General features: G+C 40.0%; 2 protein-coding genes across 3 annotated transcripts in view; both read left to right on the forward strand.

Moving 5' to 3' along the window:
* The first annotated feature begins 5,364 nt into the window (after nt 1–5,364).
* Nucleotides 5,365–14,805, forward strand: bco2l (beta-carotene 15, 15-dioxygenase 2, like). The gene is given in 13 exon segments (XM_044198041.1): nt 5,365–5,398; nt 7,430–7,607; nt 8,045–8,256; nt 8,714–8,829; nt 8,969–9,071; nt 9,198–9,254; nt 9,257–9,337; nt 10,631–10,791; nt 11,212–11,382; nt 12,099–12,236; nt 13,013–13,195; nt 13,375–13,485; nt 13,795–14,805. Coding segments are annotated over 13 exon segments (1,662 nt in total). The 3' UTR covers nt 13,912–14,805.
* A 2,836-nt stretch (nt 14,806–17,641) lies between these two features.
* Nucleotides 17,642–25,979, forward strand: part of LOC122876994 (GDNF family receptor alpha-2-like) — a 44,884-nt gene continuing 36,546 nt past the window's right edge. The window contains exons 1-3 of one of the 2 annotated variants that reach the window (XM_044198043.1): nt 17,642–18,022; nt 18,121–18,280; nt 19,473–19,829. In XM_044198043.1, coding sequence (XP_044053978.1) covers nt 18,229–18,280; nt 19,473–19,829 — 409 coding nt within the window. In that variant the 5' untranslated portion in view covers nt 17,642–18,022; nt 18,121–18,228. Of the gene's footprint in view, nt 18,281–19,472; nt 19,830–25,979 lie in introns of both variants that reach the window. The other variant, XM_044198042.1, reaches the window with a different exon arrangement.

Consider the following 25,979-nt stretch of genomic DNA (forward strand, 5'->3'; position numbering starts at 1 on the left):
GTGTTGTAAAGTAAAATGTACTGTTTAAAACACTGACCCAGTGTATCATGAGGTTGTTATAATGACTTGAATGAATAGAACTTGAATATGTTATGAGACTTGGAGGACATAGAAACAACTCCTGAGGTATGAAAGTGTCAGAGTTTGCTGGCCTGAGGTGACTCAGCGTGCAGACATTGTAAATCTGTCAAAGGCTGCTTGGGTAATATTACATGGCACAATAAAGCTAACACCTGAGCTTTATTATACTACGGTGCAGTAAACAGGTAGAGTCAGTAGAAAAGGTGGTGAGGAATAGTCAGTATTTGAACACAAACTGCTTGAATGTAATGATCTTCAAGGTGTTTCTGATGAGAGAACCTGACATCAGCTTAGACAGAATCAGGTTGTTTCCGCCAAAAATTGTTTAGGCTGCTACAGGAGCGTTATCTCTGGTCTATGACCTCTTTAAATAAACATTGCACAGTAATACAAAGTATTTCAGAATTTAAAAAAACATTTTCATCAGACTGCAGACTGGACTTTTTGTTCATGAATCATTTAGTTTCCCTGTTCACCACTAGATGGGACAATTGATCTGTTTAGACACCAAACTGAATTGTATTCTTTTGCAAAAGAGAAAAATTCAATGCTATATTTTGTGTCACTTTGCTGTAAGAAACTACATCCAGGCTTTGTAAAGGGAGTCATTTAGAAATTCAATCCTCAATCTAACTGGGTTGCAGCATCTGAAAAGAAGGTCAGACATTGAACATGATATTAAGAGCTGAATCTACAAAACACTGTTGTTTCAAAGTTTGGTTAGAGCTACCCATCTATAGTTTACAGATTGGATCAAGTACTTGACAGGATGAAAACACTTGAAAGGCAACTATAGCAACAAAAACATGCTTAGACATAGACGGTGTAGTCCCTCATTCGTCCAGGAGTGTTCTATCATAGAAAGGGTTTCAGTCGTAGTCATCTGGACACTGTTTTCAGAATCAAGACGTTTCGGCTCCCATCCAGAAGTCATTCTCAATTGTGAAGAAATGGGACGGGAACATCAGTCCCATGTTATCTGAAAACAGTGTCCAGACTGAAACCCTTTCTACAACGCTTAGACATACTTGGCCTGTGTGTGTGTGTGTGTCTGTGTCTGTCTGTGTGTACTAGTGTACATGCGCATGCATCCCTGTTGTGCATGTGTGAGCTTCTCTACTACTGCGATTTTTGCAATTAAGTGATAGCTAATCAAAATTACTCTTCAAATCTGTAAAACATTGTTAAATGTATTACAGGCCAGTGTCCAGAATATATGCCTCCATTTCCCATTTTCTGATTAAACCTCTTGTATCCATTAATTTGATAGAGGCCAGATGACACAAGATAATGAACTGAGGTGTGTGCTGAATTGATATAACTACATTAAACAGGAAAAAAGATTTTAAAAATAGATGAAGTGATCTCAGTTAATGCAGTTTTTGCAGCAAAACATCCTGACCTGAAATATCACAGACCCTTCATATTGAGTTCAAAACCTCTGATCTTCAAAATCTGCTCCTTAACATTGAAATATGTTTATATTCAGTCAGATGCAGTCTGTCATGTTGTGGGATGAGGCTTACTAGTTTCATGGCTGAGCAAAGCAGAACACCTCATCAACTGAAACCCCCCCAGGGGTTTGTAACATTTAAACTTCAGCCTGTTTTCCATATCAGAACAGCAGCTGAACCCTGAATGACACTGTGTGAGGTTTATGGTTGGTTTATATCACTTTGGGAGCAGTAAACTCTGTACTGGCCACTGACATTAACCATGTGGGCCAAAGGAGAAAGATTTTGCAATAATGTATAAATATTATTGTGGCAGGCCGGTGCTATTGGCTGTAGTCTGCTGTTTTTTTTTTTTAACTAATTTCCCTTGCATACCTCTTTGTATCCAACAATACCACCACTGGTATGCAGTGTATCTATGCACAGTGTGGTGGATCTTTTGGTTTGTAGCAATAGTCTAATGTTTAGTCCATTCTGAGACCACTAACGTCCATATTGTTAAGCTTTTTGCCTTTAAAAAAATATACCGTTGTATTTTCCAGGCGCTGCCTTATTTGCCACAGGCAGTGTGTTTTGAGCCGGAGGGCTAAAGTAAATCGAAGCATCGGCTGTCTGCTGCTGATTTGCTTTCATCATTTCCTTCCTACTGATGTTAACAGAAGGTTTTCCCGGCCTTTGCTTTTTGATTGTTGGTGCATATGTTTATTTCATTTTGATGCCTTTGTTTACTGCAGTTTTAATTCAGTGCTTCTCAACATTTTTGGCTTATCATCCCCTAGAAACTGCCAGGTTGGGAACTACTGATTTAATTAAATCTCATAAGCACATCATGACTCAACTGGTTTTCTTAGAGGTCTTGTACATACTTGCCAGGTTTCCATTTCTTTCATGCTGAGTGGGAAAGAGTAGCAGGGGCGTAGTGGGACTGGGTGCAGCCTGTCTCACCACATACAGTGCTATAGTGTGTTTAGAACTGCTTGCTGTTTGAATGCATAATTTATTTGATTTGGCATTTGTGCCTCTTGTGCTCATGTGCCAGTAGTTTACTGTCACTCCATGTTCCTATTTTCACTGGATAATATCTGTTCTGCCTTTTTCTGTGATAACTAAATAAACTAAATCAATTACCTGACTCACACACTGTTTTTACCCTTGATTCTATGTATTGCTGCACCCTTACTCTCTCTTCCAAACTAAATATTTATAAAAAAGATATTAGAGACGTACATCTTAGTTGTGTCTACTTTATACCCTGTCTTGGCCACAGCTGTCATTCACAAAAAAGTGTTGTTTGTTTCTTTAGTTTTAGTCTTTAGTCTTTTTCTTTGAGTATTGCTCTTCTGCTTGTCTTACAGTTATACACACATATCTGCAGAGTTATTCATAGCAATTTGGTTTTGGAACCACCACAACTTGTGGGCTTGGGAAGCATGCAGTATCACAGAACTTGAAAACAGTGCTTATCAGAATTGGACACACTGTCAGAATATTGCATGGCCAATTAAGCTGAGTGGTCTTCGAAAAAAATCCTCATTAGCTTTGTTCATGTGTATTTATATTTTAACAGCAGCTAAGTGTTTCCTAAAGTTTCCTTTGATCACTCAACCTAAAAGATGAACTTCCAGATTGCAAAGGGCTTGGAGCAAGTGGAGCAAATGCATCCCCATTATTCAGTTAGGGGGAGCAAAGTTATGGTTTTGATAACCCACTTTCTGTCTTTTTATAAATAAACTTATCATAATACAGACAGGTCAGGTGACAATCAGGTGATTATATTTAATCAGCCTATATCAATGATCGATTTACTATTCTCAGCAACTGACAAAAACAAGTAGTCTAATAAAAAAAATGAAACATTTTGGACCACCCTTTGAGGAGTGTTTACAAAGCAGAGAAATATGCCATTTAGCCTAACTGCAATCATGGACTGAGAAAAGACAGTCTAGTGTATGTTAAATGAACCTGCTTGGCACACTGATTCCAGCGAAACTTTAAAGTAGGATTGAAATGTCGCCGATTATTATTTGGGGTGCAGTGGAGGATAAACGCACATTAATGCAGTTTAACCACCCTTTTCAAATGCAAGGGTTTACTCACCTTTTTATGAGTTTACCATTACCTAACATTGGACAGTTTAGCCAGCGGACATTTATAGTTTACTCACCTTTTATTTTACCACAACATCCCCTCTGTGATTTTGTCCAATAACTGTTAATATCTCAGGTTAATTTGCTGCCCGGCTCTCTTCCTCGCCCCACACAACAGCGGACTATCCTTGGGAGAGTGTTTCCCAAACCTCTATTAGAGGACGCACCCCCTGTCCAGCATGTTTTCCATCCAACCCTGCTTCACCACAATTGGCTCAAATGGGATTTTATGAGCCATGCAGTTACATTTAACAAAGTGAGGAACATATAATCTCAAAATGTGTCATTATTATTCATCTAACTCTAAGATTGAATAGGGCCTATACAAAATTATGATTAGCGTATTTTATGTTTTGGAAATGATCCTCTATTGTTACCATAAATTAGGTTAGGTACTGTAGAAATGCAGGAAATTAGTTTAAAATTTTATTTAAAACTTTGTTTTGACCACGCGCCCATGACTGTTGTACATGTATCTGGCTTAAAGACACTGCAACAGTTTTGGCATAGAAGTTCTGCTGCCCCATGTTGTAATATTTACAGTAATTATAGACATTTTATATAATTTGATTCAGCAAAAATGTGTCGGAACCATGCGTGTGTGACACAGCAGCCTTTTAAACTGTATGAGACAATGTATAGTGAGATTAGATAAAAGCAGCAAACGGGCACAGATAAGAAGAACCTTGACTGTATGGCTCTGATGTTGGGCCTTTGTGTATGGCATAATGATTCAATCAATTCATTCATTTTCTTCCAGAATAGATTTAGGAAAAATATACCAAATTAAGTTTTTTGTTTGCTATCCTTTAGAAATCTACACTAATGTATTCAAAATCAGAAATAGCTTTATTGCCAAGTAGGTTTACACATACAAGGAATTTGCTTTGGTATTTTGGTGCAAAACAATAAACATAGAAGAAATATAAAGAAAGATAAAGCAAGTACTGAAGGTCAAGAATCATAAATATAAAATTGACAATAAGATATTACAAATATTATAAGAAAATAATAAAGAATATGTACAATATGACTGTTATGACTTATTAAAATTACAGTTTGTGCTGTTTGTGGCTTGAGGTTTTGGTCCTCATGGACTCAGTCTCCTGCAGGAGGGGAGTGTCTGGAACAGTTCGTGTCAGGGGTGGGAGGGGTCTGCCACAATCTTTCTTGCAGCCTCAGGGTCCTGGAGGGAAGGTAGATTGCATCCAATCACCTTCTCAGTGGAGCGAAAGATACGCTGCAGTCTGCCCTTGTCCTTGGCAGTGGCAGCAGTGTACCAGATGGTGATGGAGGAGGTGAGGATGGACTCAGTGATGGCGGTGTAGAAGTCCTCCATCATTGTCTTGGGCAGGTTGAATTTCTTCAGCTGTACATCAGGAAGTACATCCTCTGCTGGGCTTTCTTGGTGAGGTCCTGGGTGATGATGGTGCCCAGGAAGCAGAAGGACTCCACAGTGTCAACAGGGGAGTCACACAGGGTGATGGGGCTGGGTTCTTCTTGGAATCCACAACCATGTCTTGAGAGCGTTGAGCTCTATTAATTTTGTCACTTTTGCTACTGTTGTTTAGTGCCTGGGATTGCTTATTTGACTTGGCAATGGACCAAAGGTTCAAAGGTTTTCCTCAGGGCTTGTATAAATCGTCTGTGTTTGTCTGATCAAATCCGCAGAATAACCAACCATGTCCTAGACCACAGAGCCTCAGACACACAGCAGTGAGTAGACACCACTTTCAGATGTGTAGCCAAAACAATCGAAGAATGAACTGAGACTGAGCTATAGATTTAATATTTTATTCTAGCAGATTGATTTCATTCATCATTTATTTCAAAATATGAAGCAAAAGTAAAGATGTTTGTTTTGTTGTATTTGTGATAAATTAATTGACAAATGACAACAAAGATACTGGTCTGGTAAGTACTGGTCATAATTTTTAAAAGAGGGGTACTTTTTGCTTGTCATGCTATTTTATGATTTATTTTGACTAAGTGTAGCATAACTCAGTGTAGTGTTTTGGTGTATCCTCTTTTAAAAGCAGGGACAACAGCAATAGCCTTCTATAAAGTTCCACACAGACACACATGCACACAGAGATGTGCATTTAGATTATATGGTTTAGTCATAATGGTATTTTGTTGCATTTCAAAATCAGAGCTGCAGTTACAATAGGACATGTTGGCATTTTCTATTGTTCCTGTTCCAAGGTATCCTGTTGAATCAGAGCTGGTGAAAGAATATGCACAATGTCTCATTAACAGCTTTTAGTCATTCTCAGCTGTGAACTAAAAGAGGAAATCTTTCTGACAGGTCCTTGCACAGTAAAAATTAAAAGAACAGAAATGGAAAAGATGTGCAGGAATATGACAGCTTATTCCAACAAGGTCATTCACTTGTACACTGACATACTGTTGGCACCGTGAGGAAAATAATTTGTTACAAATAAACTACTGTAATTGTGATTATCCAAAAATGAAAGATAAAAAAGCAATACCTGAAGCTATTATCCACAACAGTTCTGGGCTTGTCAGTGTTGCTGTTTTATTTTCAAGAGACTTGAATGCAGCAGTATGAAACTACATGAAATACCCCCCTAAAAAATGACAGAACACATTCAGGCATCATTTGCAATGCTGCAGTAATCACAATCAAAACTCACAAAGTCAACATTGTAAGAGATTGTTAAAGCATACAGCGGTTATCTCTCTATTGCACATTCTCGTTTTTATTGTCTGTTGAACTAGTGTTATGGGAATGAACGAAATTCTGGCTCTGCTGATTGGTTGCAATAACAATTCACACAGTCAAAAAACTCTGATATTGTAACCTAAGCTCAGCATGGGGCTCTGTATTGAACCGCGATGATTTGCTTTTGTTAATCACATAACTCTCATATATATATTTTACAGTCTCTATTATATGTGGAGATATGAAGTAATGAACGGGAATTGGTTATTGGATAATGGACAGTAGATAGTGCAGGTGTCATTCACAGTGCATGACCCCAGAGAGCCATTAGATCACACAAGCAGATGTTACAGTACATAATGTCTTCTACCACAGAAGAGAGAATGTTTTTTCTCACTAAACCTTTAATCACTTGTACACTTTGATTGCTTGATTTGAGTGCTGATAGCTTAAAATGCAGCTGCAGAGGACCATAAATTGTGACATACTGTTTGTTTAGAACGCAATTATAACACAATCAAAAAAATGATAAAGCTGCTAAAGACCTTTCTTGATAACAATTGTGTATATGATATTAGTATGCCACACTGACAATGCCCACCTGCAAGCGTGAATTATTTGTGTCTGTGATCAACTGTTCTAACAAATGGTTTTCTGTAGGATCTTACATCACTTCCTTATTCACACTGATTCAAAGTTCCAAAGCTATAAATGGTTCACAGCACCACACGTCTTGTGTATGCATATTTGTGGTTGTAATGTGCCTGTTGGATGGTACACTACAGTTCTGAGGCATTTATGGTCCACTTGGCCTTCCATAATATACCTGTGTGCTTGTGTGTGTGTGTGTGTGTGTGTGTGTGTGCATATGAGAGAGAGAGTTGGGAAAGGTGGGAGAAGTGTGGGTTTGTGGGATCAAGAGTTCAGCTGTTGCTCAAGTATTGCGTGCTATCATGTATCTAAATAGTTCCTCTGTGCTTTATCTCCATAGATTTTACAGTGTACTTTAATCAAAAACCTGCCATTCAGCGACCCTCTTCTCTTCTCCTCTCCTCTCTCAGTATCCAGCAGGCAGCGATATCCGCAGGCCAATGGGCTGGAGAGCCTGGCGCCTCTGGTGCGTTCTGTGGAGGAAACCCCCGATCCCATCTCCACCACCATCAAGGGAACTGTTCCAACCTGGATCAATGGCAGCTTCCTGAGGAATGGCCCTGGGAAGTTTGAATTTGGGAAAGACAGGTATTTGAGAAATACTATGGGAGAAAAACATGGCCAAACACATACAGTGCATAAATTACTCAAATTAACTGACAGTTTAAAAAAACATTTACAAAAAAGGAAGTACAGGATAGACATATATCAGTAATTCATTGTATTTAAAGAACAGGATTGAAACCTGCTATCTCACCAAAAATTGACTGACAGGTCTTTTGATACAACAACTAAAACAGTTATACATTTAGTCTGCTCACTTCTTCTCCCTGTACATATAACTATTATTATTGCTGTCATTTAAAAGATCAATCTGTATTTTCTGACCATACAGACGTTTGTTATATCTTTGTCAATATTTAACAAAAGATAGATGATGATGAGTATTTCTCAATGTATCCGTTGTCTTACAGTGCTCACACCAATCTCTCTACTTTGTCTTACACAAGTCTTTCTTCTCTCAGATACACCCACTGGTTTGACGGCATGGCCATGATGCACCGGTTCCACATCTGTGAGGGCAACGTCACCTACAGCAGCTGATTCCTGCAAAGTGACTCGTATGTCCGCAACTCAGAGAAGGACCGCATCGTGGTGTCAGAGTTCAGGACATTAGCCATGCCTGATCCCTGCAAGAACATCTTTGCACGCTTCTTTTCACGCTTTCAGATTCCTAGTACGTGTGTCTTCTTTACATATTGCATATTCCCATGTGTAATCCACTTCAGCACAGCATAATGTAGCACCAGCAGTGCCAAATGCATTATTATACTATTCAACTCATTTGTGCATATAGGTAACAAGGCAGCTGTTCCAGATTACTAGAGGCAAAGTAAAAGTCAAAGAAATAGTCAGCCCTTGACTGTAGGTGCTGTATTGTATATTGCTTTTGCAGCCTAATGAAAGCTGGTGTTACTATTGGGTGTTTTTATTGAGGTGTGTGTGTGTGTGTGTGTCTGTGTGTGCACAAGTGTGTGTGTCTCTGAGGGAAAGATCAATCTGAACCATGACATAAAGCTTCTGAAAAACTAAGGAGGAAGAAATTGATGGAAAAAAGTAATTTCCAGTGATGTCTGTGAGCACAATGAAAGTGCTATATTTAATATGTTCCTAACATCTGTATGTGTGAACAGAGGCCACAGATAATGCCAGTGTGAACTTTGTCAAGTACAAGGGAGACTATTATGTCAGCACAGAAACTAACTACATGAGACGAGTAGATCCACAGAACATGGAGACGAAGGAGAAGGTGGGTCAGTATAACAAATATAAAAAGTCTCTTTTGAGAGCTGATGCTGATAAACAGTCAGAGGGTAAAGACAAGGAAGATGGGTGACTGGTGACAAAGATGATGATTATAACAAAAATGATGATGCTGTCCATTTAAGATAGACTGGAGTCAATACATTGCTGTCAACTCAGCTACAGCTCACCCACACTATGACTGTGAGGGGGCCACGTGCAACATTGGCAACTCCTACGGCAAAAGCGGTAACCTTCCTTCACTGCTTCTTTGCCTCCCACCTGTCTACCTACCCAACCATTTATATAAATATCCTTATGTGATCCATCCTAACAACTACTGTACAACATCATTAGATTTTTTGTCATCCGCAGGTTTCTTCTACAACATCATCCGTGTGCCTCCTCCTGAGGAGAAGGCAGCAACGGACGACTCGCAGACCTGAATGGAGCCAAAGTGATCTGCTCCATCTGTGCAGCTGATCCCAGGAAACCTTCCTATTATCACAGCTTTGGTGAGATGCACCCTACAGTATAACAGACAGCCTACACCTTCTAGTAGTAGTCTGCATGCTGGATGTATACTGACGTGGAATTAATTCTAAGCAAAATTTTAGTTTTTTGCCCGCACTGACAGGGTTGAGTCTACTTCACTGAAAGAGAGCATCACAATTTTTTCGTTCTCTTATTAGTTTGAATAATACTAATTTGAATTCTAGTCTCGTCCTGCTTCTTTTTGTCAGCTTTGTCATTCAGTTCAGCTTTCACTATCTCGCTCTGTCTGTAACTCTGCCTCTGACTCTGACTCGCACACAAAAGTACACACTTTCTCTTATACTCTAAAAACATTAAATCTGTTCAAAAGACACACAATCACAAACACAACTTTTTACTAATAATTTGTGTAATAGCGTTTGATTTTTTCTTGTTAGTTTCAGTTTTTACTGTTATATGTCTATATTAGAGACACTTTTGTCAAGAACTGATCATTTATAGCATACTGTTATACAGTTAGATTTGGTGGAATAGCCTCTGCTCTTTGAAGGAGCTCTTAAAGAATCCCAGCAGGAACAAGGACTCTGTTGGGAGGACTAATCCCCCTAATAAACAAATACACAAATATTAGATCTTAGTAAAGTCAACAGTATCAAAAACTTAGCGAGTAATGTAGAGGTTTGGGTGGTTTAGGGAGCTGCGACAGCATTGGCATTAGTGTATCAGCAGAGTAAAAGTAAAAAAGTCAGGCTGTGCACCTGTGTGAATATGACTGGATGTTACTAGTCAGCTGATAGCCCAGCAGTTGATGATGAAACCGTTGATAATGACACATTACGCTGATGCCAATCAGCTAATGCAAGCACAACTTCATTGCTCTGCCCAATCTAACACGTATTTGCTCCATTTGTTTTTTGTACTGCACCAGTTCCTAGATTATATCTCAGTATATAGACCACCTTGCTCTGCCAGACTGTCTGGCACCAATGTTTAGCCCCCATTCCATGTGTTTATGTGCTAGCGCAATATTTTTGTCTCAAGTGTCAGGAAAGGTTAGTACTGAGGCAAGAAAGATGCAAACTTTGCAAACTGAACGCCCAAAAGTGGAGTAGCAGTGGATGTGGCCTCCTGCAAAAAGGCTTCAGAAAAGACTTCAGAAAAAGAGTTTCATGGCATCATTTTTGCAAACCCTCCATTACTGGTCCAATTTATGATATATGATGAAATATGATGAAAATATGATTAACAAGATGTGTCAGTTGTGTGTTTGATTAATGCATACATTCCCTCCTGTGTGTGCCCTCCCTCTCCAGTCATGTCGGAGAACTACATTGTGTTCATTGAGCAGCCAATAAAGCTGGACCTGCTGAAGTTCATGCTGTACAGAATCCAGGGAAAGAGCTTTCATAAAGTCATGACCTGGGAGCCTCAGTATGAAACCATCTTCCACTTGGTCAACAGGCACACTGGCAAGGTGGGTTAAGATTAGTTTACTGCAAAGCAGCAGACTTACTTCATACAAAAAAGTGTCAAGTAGAAAACACACGCCTGTTTGCTGAATAGTCAGAACAAAAAAGGAAAGCTGCAAGCTAATCTCTTCATGCATGGTAAAGTTTTTTCCTTATTTATTTTGATGAAGTCACACTCTGATGGTGTAGCCTTTTCTCATACATTGTTACTCTCAATTTTCTCATCTCATTACACAGCATACCCATTAAGCATACAATATCACACTTTCATAATGTGAAGGTACAACACAATAACAGCAGTGCAGCAAGGGCGCTTGTCCTCAAATGTTAAAACCAACACAGGCACTCCTTCTTGTTTGTCCAACAGCCTTTATATTATTATTTGTTAATATTTTCCTGACTGGTTGCTGTGACTGGTCCAACAGAAGAGTGAAGTGAAGTACCGTGCAGCATCCATGTTCACGCTGTATCAAATCAATGCTTTTGAAGATGAGGGTTTCTTAGTTATGGACATGTGCTGTGGGGACGATGGTGAGGTCATTGGAGACTTCACACTGGAGAACCTCCGCAGAGGCATGGGAGAGGAAATGGACAAGGTAAATGCATACAGTTTGACTGAGAATCACATGCAACACACACACACACACACACACACACACACACACACACACACACACACACACACACACACACACACACACAATAGAAAATGCCTGACATAATGATGTTTTATTGGTTTGTCATCAGTGAGCAGCTCAGATTGAAGTGCTGGCTTTTACTAATCTATTTTTATTAATGGAAGTGTTTTTCATATAATGAAAATGTGTTCATTGCATGAAATGTGTTTCTGTTTCCACCATTGCTCAGCTTTGCATTCTTAACATTACCATCAATTCATCCATCCACCCAGTTTTTTCTTACTTTAAACAATGTCCACAACACATGAAAAATATAAAACATGAATCAGCAAGGATTTAGAGATGTTTTTGTGGTTCTATGGTGAAAAAAGAAGGTCATCTCTCTCTTTCTCGTTTACAATTTTTAGAAAATTCTGTCTCTTAGGCAGAGATAGTTCAATTGTATCTGATATTGTCATATTTTTACTTTTACTTTCTCATGAACAGTTCATTTTCTGATGAAAAAGCTTTTGAAATCTCTGCAATTTGAATTGAATTATTACCATGTAATAACATTATTTTGCATCAGTGTTTTTTATCTGTTTTTGTCTGATTGTTCCTGAGGTTGCATTGCACCTTTCAGTCAAAGAAGCCACACTTACAGTTTTCCATGTCTTTCTGATTTCTTTTGGCAGTTTTACAACTCGTTGTGCAGAAACCTCCCAAGGAGATACGTCCTACCCCTGACTGTGGACGAACAAACTCCTTTGGACCAAAACCTTGTCACTCTGCATAACTATAAAGCCACAGCAAAGAAGACAAAACCAGGAGAGGTAGGATTAAACAGAGTGCAGTACGGTCATTCTGTATATAAAGTAATACGTTTAACTGTACATTACACTCAATCTGGTTTTACTGGAATCAAGTTAAGAATGAGGCCTATAATCATGATGAATACAGCCAATTCACTCCCACACATTCTGTGCAATTACTCAGCATGATGAGACACTAAAGGTACTTTCTGCAAGATAGTAATTTCAAGACTTACAGAAGATAAAAATGATGTTAAAATGAGAGTCCACCATGCAGTTGAACAATTGCCATTTAACAGCTTATGCGTGGCCCACACACACACACACACTGTTCATTTGTGTGTGTTCATGTATTTTCTTATGGTAGAATAAATCTGAAATGTTTAAAGAAAGGCTGATGTTTTAGTTGTCACGACTACGTTAGTGACACTGTTCTGTGTCACTAAGTGAGAGTGGTGTTGTGTGATGACTGAAAAACAGCTGTGAAAGTGCTGCTGGTTACCACAGTCACTGAAGAGTTTGTAACTGCAATTGAAGGTATATATATTTTTAAAGTAAAATTAAAAGACATTGATTTTTTCTTAACTAAAGTTTGAAATGAATGCCCAGGATCTTGTGCAGGTATCCATTTACCTGTTTTAGAGAATAATGCGGTATTGATTCTAGCCCTCACAGCCTAGCAGTGTACAGTAAATCAGGTCTGTTGGTGTGCATTAACTGGGCACATTTCTTCTGGCTAAAATGTAAAAGTTGCACTGATCTGAGAAAACTCTTGACTTTCTCCTGTGACCCTACAGATTTACATGACCCACGAGGAACTTCACGACGACGAGCTGCTGCAGTACGGTGGCCTTGAGTTCCCTCAGATCAACTATGACCAGTACAATGGCAGACATTACCGCTACTTCTACTCCTGTGGCTTTGGACACATCTTCAGTGACTCCCTGCTCAAGATGGATGTCCACACCAAGGAGCTTAAGGTCTCTACTAATCAAAGACTATTTAGGGAGCCCTCAATGTTAACTGGGCCGGGTATTATCACATCAAAGTTATTTCTAACGCTGTTTCTCTATCACTGAGGGCAGCAGGTTGGGAGTTGGTTTTATAACATGAAACAGCTCAGAGTAAAGGGGATGTTTATGTAATCTTCCCTGTCTAGGTGTGGCGTTATCCTGGCTTGTATCCGTCTGAGCCTGTCTTTGTTGCTTCGCCCAAAGCTACTGAGGAAGATGATGGAGTGGTCTTGTCAGTCATCATCACACCCAGAGAAGTAAGTTAGCAACTGCAAAAAAACAAACAAACACAAAAACAATGTACAAGAGCTGCAGCAGACATCGTTAACTTCATTAGTGACAACATTGCTTTGACTAGTATTGGCATTAGATTGTAACACTGTACTGTGAGAAATATGAAGAAAAACGATACGTAACCACAGTCAGTCATTATTTTTGTGTGACCTGACCATTCATATATATATATTTTTTTTTTACTATGCATGCATTTTACATTATCATTATTGTGAAAAGGGTGACCTTTGTCTTTACATAACATATTTAATCTCCTCTGTTTCTGTTTCCAGGAGAAAAGTACTTTCCTGCTCGTTCTGGATGCCAAGACCTTCACTGAGCTGGGCAGAGCTGAGGTCCCTGTCAATATCCCATACGGGACCCACGGCGTGTTTAACGAGATGGGCTAGATGTGCCACTGTTTGCAGCTCTGTGGCAAATTGCTGAAACTGAACCAGCAACCAGCCACTTCATCCACAGAATTGAATATCTCTGTTGATGTTATTGCCTGTAAAAGAAAGAAGGAAAGAAACAAGAGCTGGGGAAAAAAACTGCAGACTCATGCTATTTGTTTGTACCCTGTAATAGGAATAGGTGCATGTCCTCACTGTGTGCTGCCATTACAGTCAGAAAGATGGCAATCTTTTGGAGACTAACAAGACAGAAAGCCCAGCACACTGATAATGTTTGTCCTCTATGTGCTCTTATGTGCTCTTGAAAGATTTTGAAACAGCCTTTAGTCAATGGCCATTGTACCATGCGGATGGTGCTTACTTGGAAGGACTAATACTTTTTGACAAACATTTTGAAAAAAAACCCAACATGAAAGTCAATACACATATTAAAATAAAATCCATTTCCCCCTTTTTCTGTTTAAACCCATAGTGTTTTTGCATCATCACGCCACTAGAAATGCTATACTCCCAGTGAGAACAAAACAGCACTTAGGATACATAAAAATGCATCAGAGGAAATTCAATTTCTGTCAAAGTAATGTGATAGAAATGGACAACGTCTGAAATGCCTGGAAAACAAATGGATCTAACTGGTCGATAGCCTCCAGAGAGTCTAGCAGAGGTCACATCACAAATGTAGTACTGTTCATACGCTCAAAACAACCCAAAACATTGTTGACATACACATAAACACTGACCTGTAGGACCTTGTGTGCGAACAAGAGCAGTTTGTTGTTTCATTGTATTAAACTGTGAGCTGAACAGAACAGTGTAGAATAAAATACACAGGCCCTGCCCAGGATGTGAAGTAGCCTACAGCAGCACTTGTCACTCCATCCTTCTCCACAATTGACTTTACTGATGCTTATTTCATTGGCTGTTTTTCCTCTCACATTGATTTGAACGATTTGATTTGAACTAACTCCGGGCTCTGCACCTGATACAGGCACTATGGCAGTGTGAAAGCTGCCATAGTTTAGTTAATTCATTATGAATTTATTTTTTGCCTTTTTTAATATTTCAAAATTGAGAAGTGGAGAAGTTTTAAAGATATTTTGCAACAGCAGGTCCCAACCTTCAATATTTTATCTTTAGCTTCTCTTATTACACTGAACTGAATAAAACAGGAGGGAATAGAGCTATAGTGTACTGTTTAAATTGATTTAATACTGGGAATTAACAACACTTATGTTTTGTCATGTTCTCTGCTGCTGTCTCCACTAATAAGCATGCTGTACAGGTCTCCCAAGATACACATTAATTAGTCCACAATTCCTAATCTAATCCGTCATGCTTAACCTCTGTGTGTGTGTGTGTGTGTGTGTGTGTGTGTGTGTGTGTGTGTGTGTGTGTGCGCGTGCACATACTGCATGCTCAGGTTTATTAGTACTCCCTCCAGCGAGCATGACCAGCAGATAGAGATACAGCGACCTTTGCTCTCAGATAAACCTCAAGCAAAATTTTGTGTTTGCAAAGCTGAGGCAAAGCAAAACCTTATCAATGATTCCCAACACCCTTTTAATTTAAAGTATTATTGGATGTGACATTAAGCATGTGGATCAATGGTTCATTCAAGGTGTTATCCTAGATAGTTAACACTTTGATGGCTTAAACGTGCACAACACAGCATACATACACAACATTTATATGCAAGTTTGTCTGTCCTGCTTTCAAGGTGACAGTTTGAGACTGTCTAAGCTCTTATTTGACCCATGAGAGTAAGCATGAGCTCACTCTCAAACCCCCCCTGCTGTTTCACTAAGCACAAGTTATTGCACAGAGTCTTAACTTTGACTGTTATCTGTATCATAATTTCATATCCCATGAATGATATCATCTATATTCACCATATTAGACACACTTCTCAAAGGCAGGGATGGATTTCCCTCAATAGTGAGAACAATGTCTTCTATATCCAGATTTGTCACTCCCTATCATCATGGTCTTGAGCCATCTTGTGGGAGCACAGCTATCTGAAATACAGATTATGTGCATCTGCGGCGTGTGTGTCTGCACACAAGCGCTTTGAACGAGTGCATGACTACAGAGCCATGCATGCGTGTGTGTGTGTGTGTGTGTGTTTCTCTGTGGGCTCTCTCTAATTGTGCGCGTGAAAAAAAAATGCAGATGCTTTATGAAGTCAGACTGGAGCAATTAAATACCCACTGAGGTGGTGAATCGTGCACCACCACCCCGAACTCCCACCATAGACCTGACAGCCTGGCTCAAGAAACAAATGTGAGGAGAGGATTTATCCATATTGCACTATCATGGTTGGAAATAATGCCAGAATAAGAATCCACAATGCAAATGTTTTATTCACTGTGATTGGAGGTAATGTTTCTCTCTTGTTTTCATGACTTTCTGTGTTATTAGAAATGTCTTCTTCCTCCTGAGCCTACTGCTCAAGCAATTGTAAACTTTATACAGTTTATGCAACTGCCCTTCAGTAAGAAATGACTTCAAATCCCTTATTTGTTATCTGCTAAAATAAGAGCCATTGAAAAACACATTTCTGCTTAAAAACAGTTGAATAGTCTGCATCAGTCACTGCAGCAGTAATGCAGGACAGATGTAGGATACATTCATGGTGGTGGCTGATGCTTTTCAGTGTCCTCATAATGACAGAGACTTCAAACTCTGGAGGGAAACGAGAAGAAGCCCGGGCCAATATAGGCAGAATGAGGCTGATTTTGCCATTATAATGGCAAGCTCTTTTCCCTCTTGGATGGAAGCCTGGGCTGACAGTGAAACATCACTATGAGCCAGTGGCCTTGCAGTTTGTCACTGTCAGTCTCTAAATTGAGACTTTGTTTTCAAGATTTGTTAAGATTTATGACATTCCAGGCACTATTTAAGCGATGATGCACAACAAAGTCATTTTATTTAATGTGAAGCCACTTTGAAAAATGGCAGATTCTGTGGGTTTTGGGCTTATTTCCTCCAAGCACAAATATAATAGGAGGCATTGTGCTCGTATATTAAATCTTTCTTTCAATCAGAGGAAACACAGATGTCATGTGAAGTGTTGGGGTATTGCTCAAATGAATGATGACATTTTCACCATCATTGCTGAGTCCACCATTGAACCCTGTCCCTAAAGATCATTTGCAAATTTCTATGAGTTGTGGGAATGAAGCACTGATGTCAGCCAAAAATGAATTGGCCTAGTGGCCCTGCTAAATACTTGAATAAAAGATTCACTATGTGCTGGATGACCAGATATTCTTGCTATGAGTGCAAGTAGCCAACACACTTCTTATTGCTTCCTAATTCCTACCTTGATGTGCTGCAGTTGTGGCCTCATCGCTCCTACAGCTGTATCATGAACAAGGCTGTAAAGACTCTCTTACGAAAGAGATAGTAATCGTGAAAAGATATTATACATGACATCACAGAAATTGTTTCACAAAATGTATAGGCTTTCACAGAAAATCCAATAGCAACACCCCAGGAAATCAAGGAAATATCACACAGGCCAAGTGCTGAGTACCACAGGCGCATCTTTCCCCAGCTCCCTGCTGGAAAATTACAGGAATATCGTGGTGAATTTTTTCTATAGGGGAACATTTATTATTGGGCCTCGACGTGACCGAGTCCCACGTTTTCCAATGAGAGCACCCACCGGCAGCGCCCTCTGCTGGCCCACAGAAACTCGTCTTTATAAAGTGCTGCGATGCCTTGACACACATAGTCAGTGCAAAAGAAGCGTTCACTCCTTCTAGAGGAGCGCGCAGCTTATTGAGGGAACCAGTGGTGGGAAAAAAGAAAATCCAGTCATCGTTTTGTAGCACTTTCAGATGACTTCTTCTACCTCGTTAGAGATATTGACAGATAATTTTACGCCAGTTTAAGGAATGTTTTAGGGACAAATTGTCTCCAAGGGGCAATTGGAGCGGGCAGTCTGAGCCTTTATAATGCGGAGAGATCAAGTCTCAGTAGTTTGTCGGTATGAACGCAGCGCAGACGGACCCTGAGAAACTGCTTTCATGGATTGACTGATTGATTGATTGGCATTTGATTTTTTTTTTATTTTTTCAGGATCAGATGATTTTTCTATGTCGTGGTTAGTCTATTGTCCCGCTCCCAAAACATCGTGGATTATTATTGGGAGGGTTTTTTTGGAGGTGCGTCTTTACTGAGGATATTGATTTTTCTTTGCAGTTAGCCTACGCCTGGGTCAAGGATCCGGAGAGGGAAATTAACCTTTCACAAGGTGGAAATTTTACTCTTATTGGACCCTAACTCATCTCTCTTGCCGCTGAGTCCAATATGAAGTCTATCACTGTGTGGATGTCCGCTTACATCTTTCTTCTGCTCTTAGGTGAGAAGTGAAATATGGAAATGACATGTACAACTGTGTGCAAATTGTGAATTTTGTGTGTCATATAGATCAATTCTGACATCAGTAGTCTAATGATTGTCAGGGAGCATTTTTCTGGTATGTGTCTACTTTTCTCACGCAGGAGTTGTTTGAGTGCACAAGGTTATTCCGCTTTTTTATTATGTGTAGTAAAATGCTGATGGGCGTTCATGTTATAGCCGGATGGTTTGATTAGATTATGTTTAACTGTCACCCATAGCCACAAACCGAACTTGGTCTATGCGAGTGAATCACTTATATTGGATCCATTAAACAACCACAGCTTCCATAGTAGAAATACAAAGCTCATTATTGTAACAGCGCAGTCCAGCTTTTGGTCAGTAAAGCATCCCTGAGGTCTTTTCAATTACACACTTGTGTATGGTTGAATATTAGACAATCCATCATCATCATCATCATCATCATCATCATCACGTTTATCATCATCAACACAATTATCGTATTATAAGTGTCGTCCACAAACGCTAGTGCTTCTGTTAAAATCATCTGAATGATCAAATATTTTTACAGTTAACTTCATGTTACTCTTTTCTTACCCGTTGCTCTCCCATACTGATGCAGCATGCCCTCTTCTCTGAGCTCAATGCTCAAGATCACCACAAGGGGTCTCTCTTGTCATTTCACCAGAACTGTCTTGTACTTGATTGGTTGTGTGAAGGTGCGTTTGAATCTTGACTCCTGTCAAACTGCAACACCTGAGTCTCTGCTCTGTGGATCACTGTTTACTCATTGTAAGCTAATTTTCTGGTTACCTAGATGTGAATTAAGTGTATTTCCTGATTAGGCTTTAAATGCACTAAAGAGAGCACAGGTAAGCACAGGTAAATATAAAGTAAATGAGACGCAATAAGACCCCATCTAGAGCTATGAGACTCATGTGGACCATGAAGAATATCATAGTCCTGATAAAATATGTCTTGGCATGTATGGTTTTGTCATAGGTCTGTTTATAACCTGTTTATAGATCCCACATCCAACCTGTTGCATCAAAAAAACAAGCAGGTTTACGATATGTGCTTGCACATACACACACACACACACACATATACAAACACAAAATCCCTCACACATTTATTTACAATTTCTGACTGACCCCCCTTTTTCTTGTAACCCTGACCTCTTCCCCACCTAGATGAGGCAGCGAGCTCCTGGGATGGTCCCTCAGCTTTGTCCGTGTCCTTGGCCAGTGGTTCTCCAGGATCTCCAGGTGCAGGGCCTGGGCCCGGAGCTCAGCCAGAGTGGGTGGACTGCATCCAGGCGAGTGACATGTGCAACCAGAACCCTTACTGCAGCTCTCGGTACCGGGTGATGCGCCAGTGCCTTGTGGGCAAGGAGAAGGAAGCCATGCTGGACAACAACAGGGAGTGCCAGGCTGCCTTGGAAGTGCTGCTGGTTAGTCCTCTGTATGACTGCCGCTGCAAGAGGGGCATGAAGAAGGAGCTGCAGTGTCTGCAGAACTACTGGACCATCCACATGGGACTCACTGAAGGTAGGAGGCAGATGGTTTTAAAATTCTCTGTCTCACAAAATTCATATCACATCATGTTTAACTGTGTGGCAATTTCAGAGACAGTAAAATAATAACACCTCTTTAAGTCATGGGACTTAAATAGGTGAACTGGGTCTTCAGTGTCATTTGTTTCCTTCTGTATTCCCTCTGTGGCTGTGAATTCAGCTTACAACTGTTCAATGGTTTTGTTACTGAACATGTATAGCAGGGCTTTACATGAGCATCATGGTCACGTACAACATTACATGCGTACAAGAATACGCATGTGCACTGCTGCAGTAAATAGTCCGTGTTTGTGGATGTGCAGCACACCATTGATATTAATGTGTATAACTCAGTGCATTCTTCAGCATTATAACATTTATTTTAAATGATTCTACCGATCTCAAGTACCAGTGTACTTTCTGGGCAAAGACAAGCAGGATGTACACCACGCCCATTGTTGATGCCCTATTCCCTGATGCCCTCTTATAGTGATACCCAGAAGCCCCTGATAAAAAATATATGCTTTCCTACTTTCCTCACGCTTTCGAAGGTAATGGATCTATAATGGGATTACATTACTTAAACCTGTTATGTTAGACTTATTGGTTTTCACCTAAAGTGTTCTATATTACCATGTAATTAGGTTGCAGTCATGTAGCTCAGTGGCCCTTATGTGTCCACTTACGCAGGACATAAAATAGCACTCTTGACATCTCCTGGTTTTTACATTGCAATACGTGTAGACAGCATGAAGCAGCCTCCTGGACTGACATCACTCTTGGTCCATCCTTAAGGGTCAAAAACACACAGTGTTTCATATTAAGACAAATCTGACTGAATCAGAGCAGCTAGAGATGCTGTGCCCTGGGGATCGGGCTAAAGGGGGGCCTTAACCCAAGAGTGACATTTCTGCATGCTTGTACACATGGCCAAAGTCTCTGGACTGATGTCAAGTGTCATGCCATGTAAACATGGAGGACATAATGTACTCAGCTGTTTTGACACGTGGGGTAATGGTGGGAATGTTGCAAAGTCTCTGAGCTTTGAGCATTCAGCTTTTGTGTTGTGATCCGTGAAGTGATTCGCCAGTCTGACTGCTCATAGCACCAGCTACACTTCATCAGAGTGATGGCAGCAGAGGGTCCCTGACATGAGTTCAAGGGAAATGTAATGACATGGATGCTCCCCAGGCCTTCTGTCTCCCTTCCTGTCTTTCTCTCCTTTTCTAACTCTTTCTCCTCTGTAATGATCTTCCTTTTCTCCCCATATGTCTCTTTCTCACTTCCGTTCTCCTTTCCCCAACAAATAGTTGCATTAGTTAAAGTGTCTGTGTTTGAATGTATCATTTAAGTCATCTTGCTGTCAAGGATGGAGACCTCCTGTGTCTGTAGTAAGCCCTTCACAGAGCTTGTGTTTCTTTCCAAATAAATGCCTCTCAGCAGTGTCCCGTTTTGGCCCTGTAGCACCTCGGAGATAAAAACCCATTTTAACACGAACGAAAAGCTCTTACAGTGCAGCTTTAATCTAATCACGATCCATTGTGCAGTCAAGCAGGCTTTTGTTAACTGGAAACAATCTATGTACAACATCCATCTCTGGAAACAAACACGAAGGGCTGAATCCCAACAGACCCTCTCGAAATGGTGCTAAACCACTTCTTCCACCACCAAAATAATTTGTGGACAAAACAGGAAGGTTTCGATAAAGTTGTTGGGTTAGATAATGTGTAATGTAGCTTTGAAAGTTTTATTTTACTTATGGTAATGTGGAGAGATGAAGAAAACAAGAGTACATGGGAGAGAAAGATAAGAAAAGCAAGTAACTAGAGATTAAAAGAAGAAGAGTAGAGCTAGAGAAGGTGAAAGGACAAGAAAGACTATCTGACAGACAGAAGAGGACAGAGATTGTTAAAGACCTGTGTAATTTTTTACTAATGTGATACGCTCTATATGAAAATTAATGTCTGGCTTGAGGACAAACATATTTAGCCGCTTTGCACATATGGTCATTTTTCTGAGGTCATTATAAAGTGTAGAAAGCCTTATAGAAATCAGGCTCCAGTTATAAGTTTCCATGTTTCTTATGACCCATGTTGACCATGGGGCAGGACATTGGCCTGCAAGCTTGAGGGCTAAACCATTGTGTCTGTGAAGAGAAAGCCGATGTCGACCAGGGATGGACTGGGATTGAAACAATGCTATGCTCCCAGACTAGCCCTACACACACAGCTGCCTCAGGCAAGGTTATCACACTACCTTATGTAGAGCATATACTAATATTATTTATTTCAAATACAGAACCAAGTGAAAGAAGTAGTAAACAGTTCAATAAGAAGTACAGCTACTAACAAGAATCATCGTGTATTTCTAAGTGGACAAACACAGTAAACTGGGGGGAAAATCAAATGAATAACATTTTAATAACTTTAGAAAGATAAAGGGCTTTTATGTTCTTGTTTTGTCAGTGCAAAAGTATTTTCCTTATTGTTGATGATTTTGTAGTTTTGTTCTCAAGTAAGAAGGAAACATATCTCTTTTGAACATGGGCATCAAAGAACTGTTTGATCATTTCTACATAATATGTTTTTCCAAAATGTGCACAATAGAGAAATGTCTATATTAAAGAAAATATAAAATATGCATAATACATTTATGTGGGATCATATGCACTTCTTTAACCTGGGTGGAATTAAGACGTTTGTCATGTGTGAATGAAGGAAGGATAAATCAATCAAAGTACAAGCCTGGGAGGTTTGTACTTGAATAAGAGATGATTGTATTTGAAATGTTCACATTACTACATACTTTATCTAGAAGATCCTTTATTTTCTGGATATAAAGGACTTTGTCAACTAAAAGACCTCATCACATAGTACTAAGTGTGTAAGTATTCACCGTGTGAATCAGTTCAGAGGCAGTACTTTAAGTGATGTAAAGAATGTCATTCAAAGGTTCAAAACAACCTTGGAAAGGTTCTTCTTCCACTGAGGTTCATGTCATTCAGCTCCAAAATGGTTGCATTAGCACCGTAAGCTAAAGCAAGAACTAAATACCCTAAGAAATTATAAGTTTTTATTTGATCAATTTTGTTTTTGTATTTGTGATCAAACACTGGTGAAATAGTGGGTTGTGGTTTGGAATGGATAATGACAATAATATAATAATAATAATAATCCATATGGACTTGACAATAGACTCAAGACAGGCAGAAATGTACAGTATTTACAATGTATTTTAGTTTTTAAAGGTACTCCTTTGGTCCCTTGTCATAGTATTTTACATCAGGTGTTGCAAGTGGCTTCCAAGCAGATGCAGAAAAAACACCTGCAGTTTGGAGACATTTATGGTCAAAGGTGAAATTAAGGTTGGTGTGTGTTTAGTCACCATCTGCCAATAAAATAAAAAGGAAAAAACAACCTGCCACTGATCATTTTCTTACCTCTGCCTATATCAGAGACAACACAAGTAGGGTAAAATAATAGATATTAGTTACATTTTCCAATTCAGTAGAGAGAGAGAAAAATCAAAGATCAGAAAATAGTTCAGTTATATTTTAATTGCTAATTTAAATGTTTTGTGTCTTCTATTTCAATTTTAATTTCTAGTTGAGGTAATTTATGGCATGGCCTGATTGCTATGGAAGGACATTAAACAATGGTTCAAGGACAGAAGGGAATATATGATGTCAACTTGTATGTGAGATGTGTGTTAATCATTGCTAAACCAGAACACCATCAGCCAAACATCAGCATCACCCCCCCTCGCGGTGCGACATCAGGAGGCATAATGTCTGGTTTCTGCAGCCAGTATACAGTTCTGTGCTATGAAAACAATTTTCAGATTAAAGTAGATATTGTTCATGCACAGGCTTTAAACCAAGCAAAACTGAGCAAGATGCACCTCTCTTACCTCTCTTTCTTGAGAGTTCACTGCTTTGTCAGCCTTGTAACTGAAAATGTCATACTAATTTGAAAGCCAACTGAAGAGTTTACCCTGAGACTGAAAAGTTAATCATTCAGTCTTTAGCCAAGTCAAACCAGACTTACCATTAAATGCCCCGGTGGAAAGGCCCTCAAGCTGCAGCGTGTCCTGTGTCCGTAAGATGTAACTGTAAATTACATTGGTTATAGCAAACAAAGTCCAGACACTCAGGAGCAGCATGAGTGTCTCCAGTTACATAAGTCTAGTGAGAAGCCTGAATATTTGAAAGGTGTTTCAAAGTTGACAATTTGTGTGATGAATCACTGCATTGTTGCTGAGAATACACTTTATAGTACAGGGTGCCTCAGTACAGTGTGACAACAACTCAATAGCATCATCAAGTGTTGCTTGATGTGTCTACTTGAAATACCAACAGAGAAGATTTTGACACATTGCAGCAGATGGTGGCAGCGACGTTTCTGCAGTATTTTAAATTACAAAACACATTATTTACCGGTGTGAATCTGTTTGAATAACAAGGCCCTGCAGCTCTGATGTGAAGTCAGATTTCCTTTTTGATTGCTAAACTATTGTTGCCTGCCTTTAGGCTACTATACTACCCTATTTGGCTTAAAACCCCAAGCTAAAGGGTGTTATAATGCCACTCTTTGAGCCCTCAGTAATGGCGCTAATAGTGACCTGTTAATTGTGTTTTCTAACAGAAAATGGCATCTGAATTTAATGCGTCAATGCAGCCCTCCTTGATGGTTTCTGCTCTGAATTGGCCTGTGTTGGTGTGAGCCAGTGAGGTCTAGCAGTTTGAATCTATAAAATAAGTAATTACTAAGAAAGAAGCATTGGCTACACACATGGATATTATATAGTTGGCTGCGGTTCTCTTTCAATTGTGCCCTGGGCCTCATGTGGATATAGCCTTGTAGGTTTGCAATAGAACTGGTCATTTAAACAATAAGTTCCACACCTCCAACATACATAATTTCATATCCTCAGCTATGAAACCATAGCCTGGATCTCTAAGTAGGAATCAAAGATCTTTTGTGAGGACCAGTTTAATTAGCTGAGCCAACTTTCACTGCAGAGAGAGAAAGGAGAGCTCCACCAATGCTCCACATCAGTCTGTTCTAGCTCATTGTGAGAGGAGACTGTATCTTTACATGAAATGACGAGAATACCAGACACTTTTGGGGAATGATTTATTTTCTCCATTTTGTTGAATGTCAGTGTTGCAAAGGTCACCCTCTGAATACGTCACTACATCATGCTAATACCACAAGTTGGCCTCTAATGCCGTGGGAAGCTACATGACACGGACAGTTTAAGAATGCTGTGGACATCATGATAGACTCAGGCAGGGAGGAAGAGAATTTGAGACAGCGAGAGAGAGGACTGGAGGTGAGGACAGGACGGCAGATAGATGATTGGGGGGGGGGGGTTTAAGGGAGAGACAGAGAAAACCAAAGAATGGGGGTGTGGGGTGAGGGGGGTGTTACCAAGGTACACAGTATTCCTGGGTGAAACCATCATTACTATGAGCAATGGTAGCAGTCACCAGCCATTACCTTAGCCATCCACTGTCATAAGCAGAACATTTTTCCAGCCTGCCCCGCATGTCAGGGGATAGGGGAAGCAGGCTGCTGCATGCTGAATGTGTCCTCTCTGCTTTCTCCCTCCCTGTGCTGGAGATCCAGTTGGCACTCACAAGGTGGCTACTTCATCATCAGAGGAAGGGACCTGTCGATAGCTTCTGGATGTGATCAATAAGGTCTTTCAGAACTTTCCCCTCCTGTCCTTTTCTTTCCTCCTTCTCCCCTTTCATCTTTCATCCCAAAATGTGAAAAGGATCAGTGATATATGATGACAAAACAGCCGCTGTTTGTCCTCATAAATCTGTCTAATGATTTTCTATACTGTAAGGTGAACTGCCCCAGTGACTCCCATTCACTGTGAGGCTGGTATAGAGTGTGACAGTGCAGCTGAAATGAGGGCTAGGTAGCAGGGTTTAGATTAGCCTTTTATAGCAGAGTGAGTTCTCAGGCTCTCTATCAGACGGGAGAGTGAGTGACGGGCCATTCTGCTCAGTGAATACTGTCATGATGTGGGCATTAAGACTCACTCCTGGCAGAAAGGTTCACAGCGGTGCTGAATGAATGTGCATCGCAGAAGTCAACTACCGGGCCCGGCGGCTGTCATCACAGCATGGTTA

Source organism: Siniperca chuatsi, linkage group LG5 (genome assembly GCF_020085105.1).
Source record: "Siniperca chuatsi isolate FFG_IHB_CAS linkage group LG5, ASM2008510v1, whole genome shotgun sequence".
Taxonomy (NCBI): domain Eukaryota; kingdom Metazoa; phylum Chordata; class Actinopteri; order Centrarchiformes; family Sinipercidae; genus Siniperca; species Siniperca chuatsi.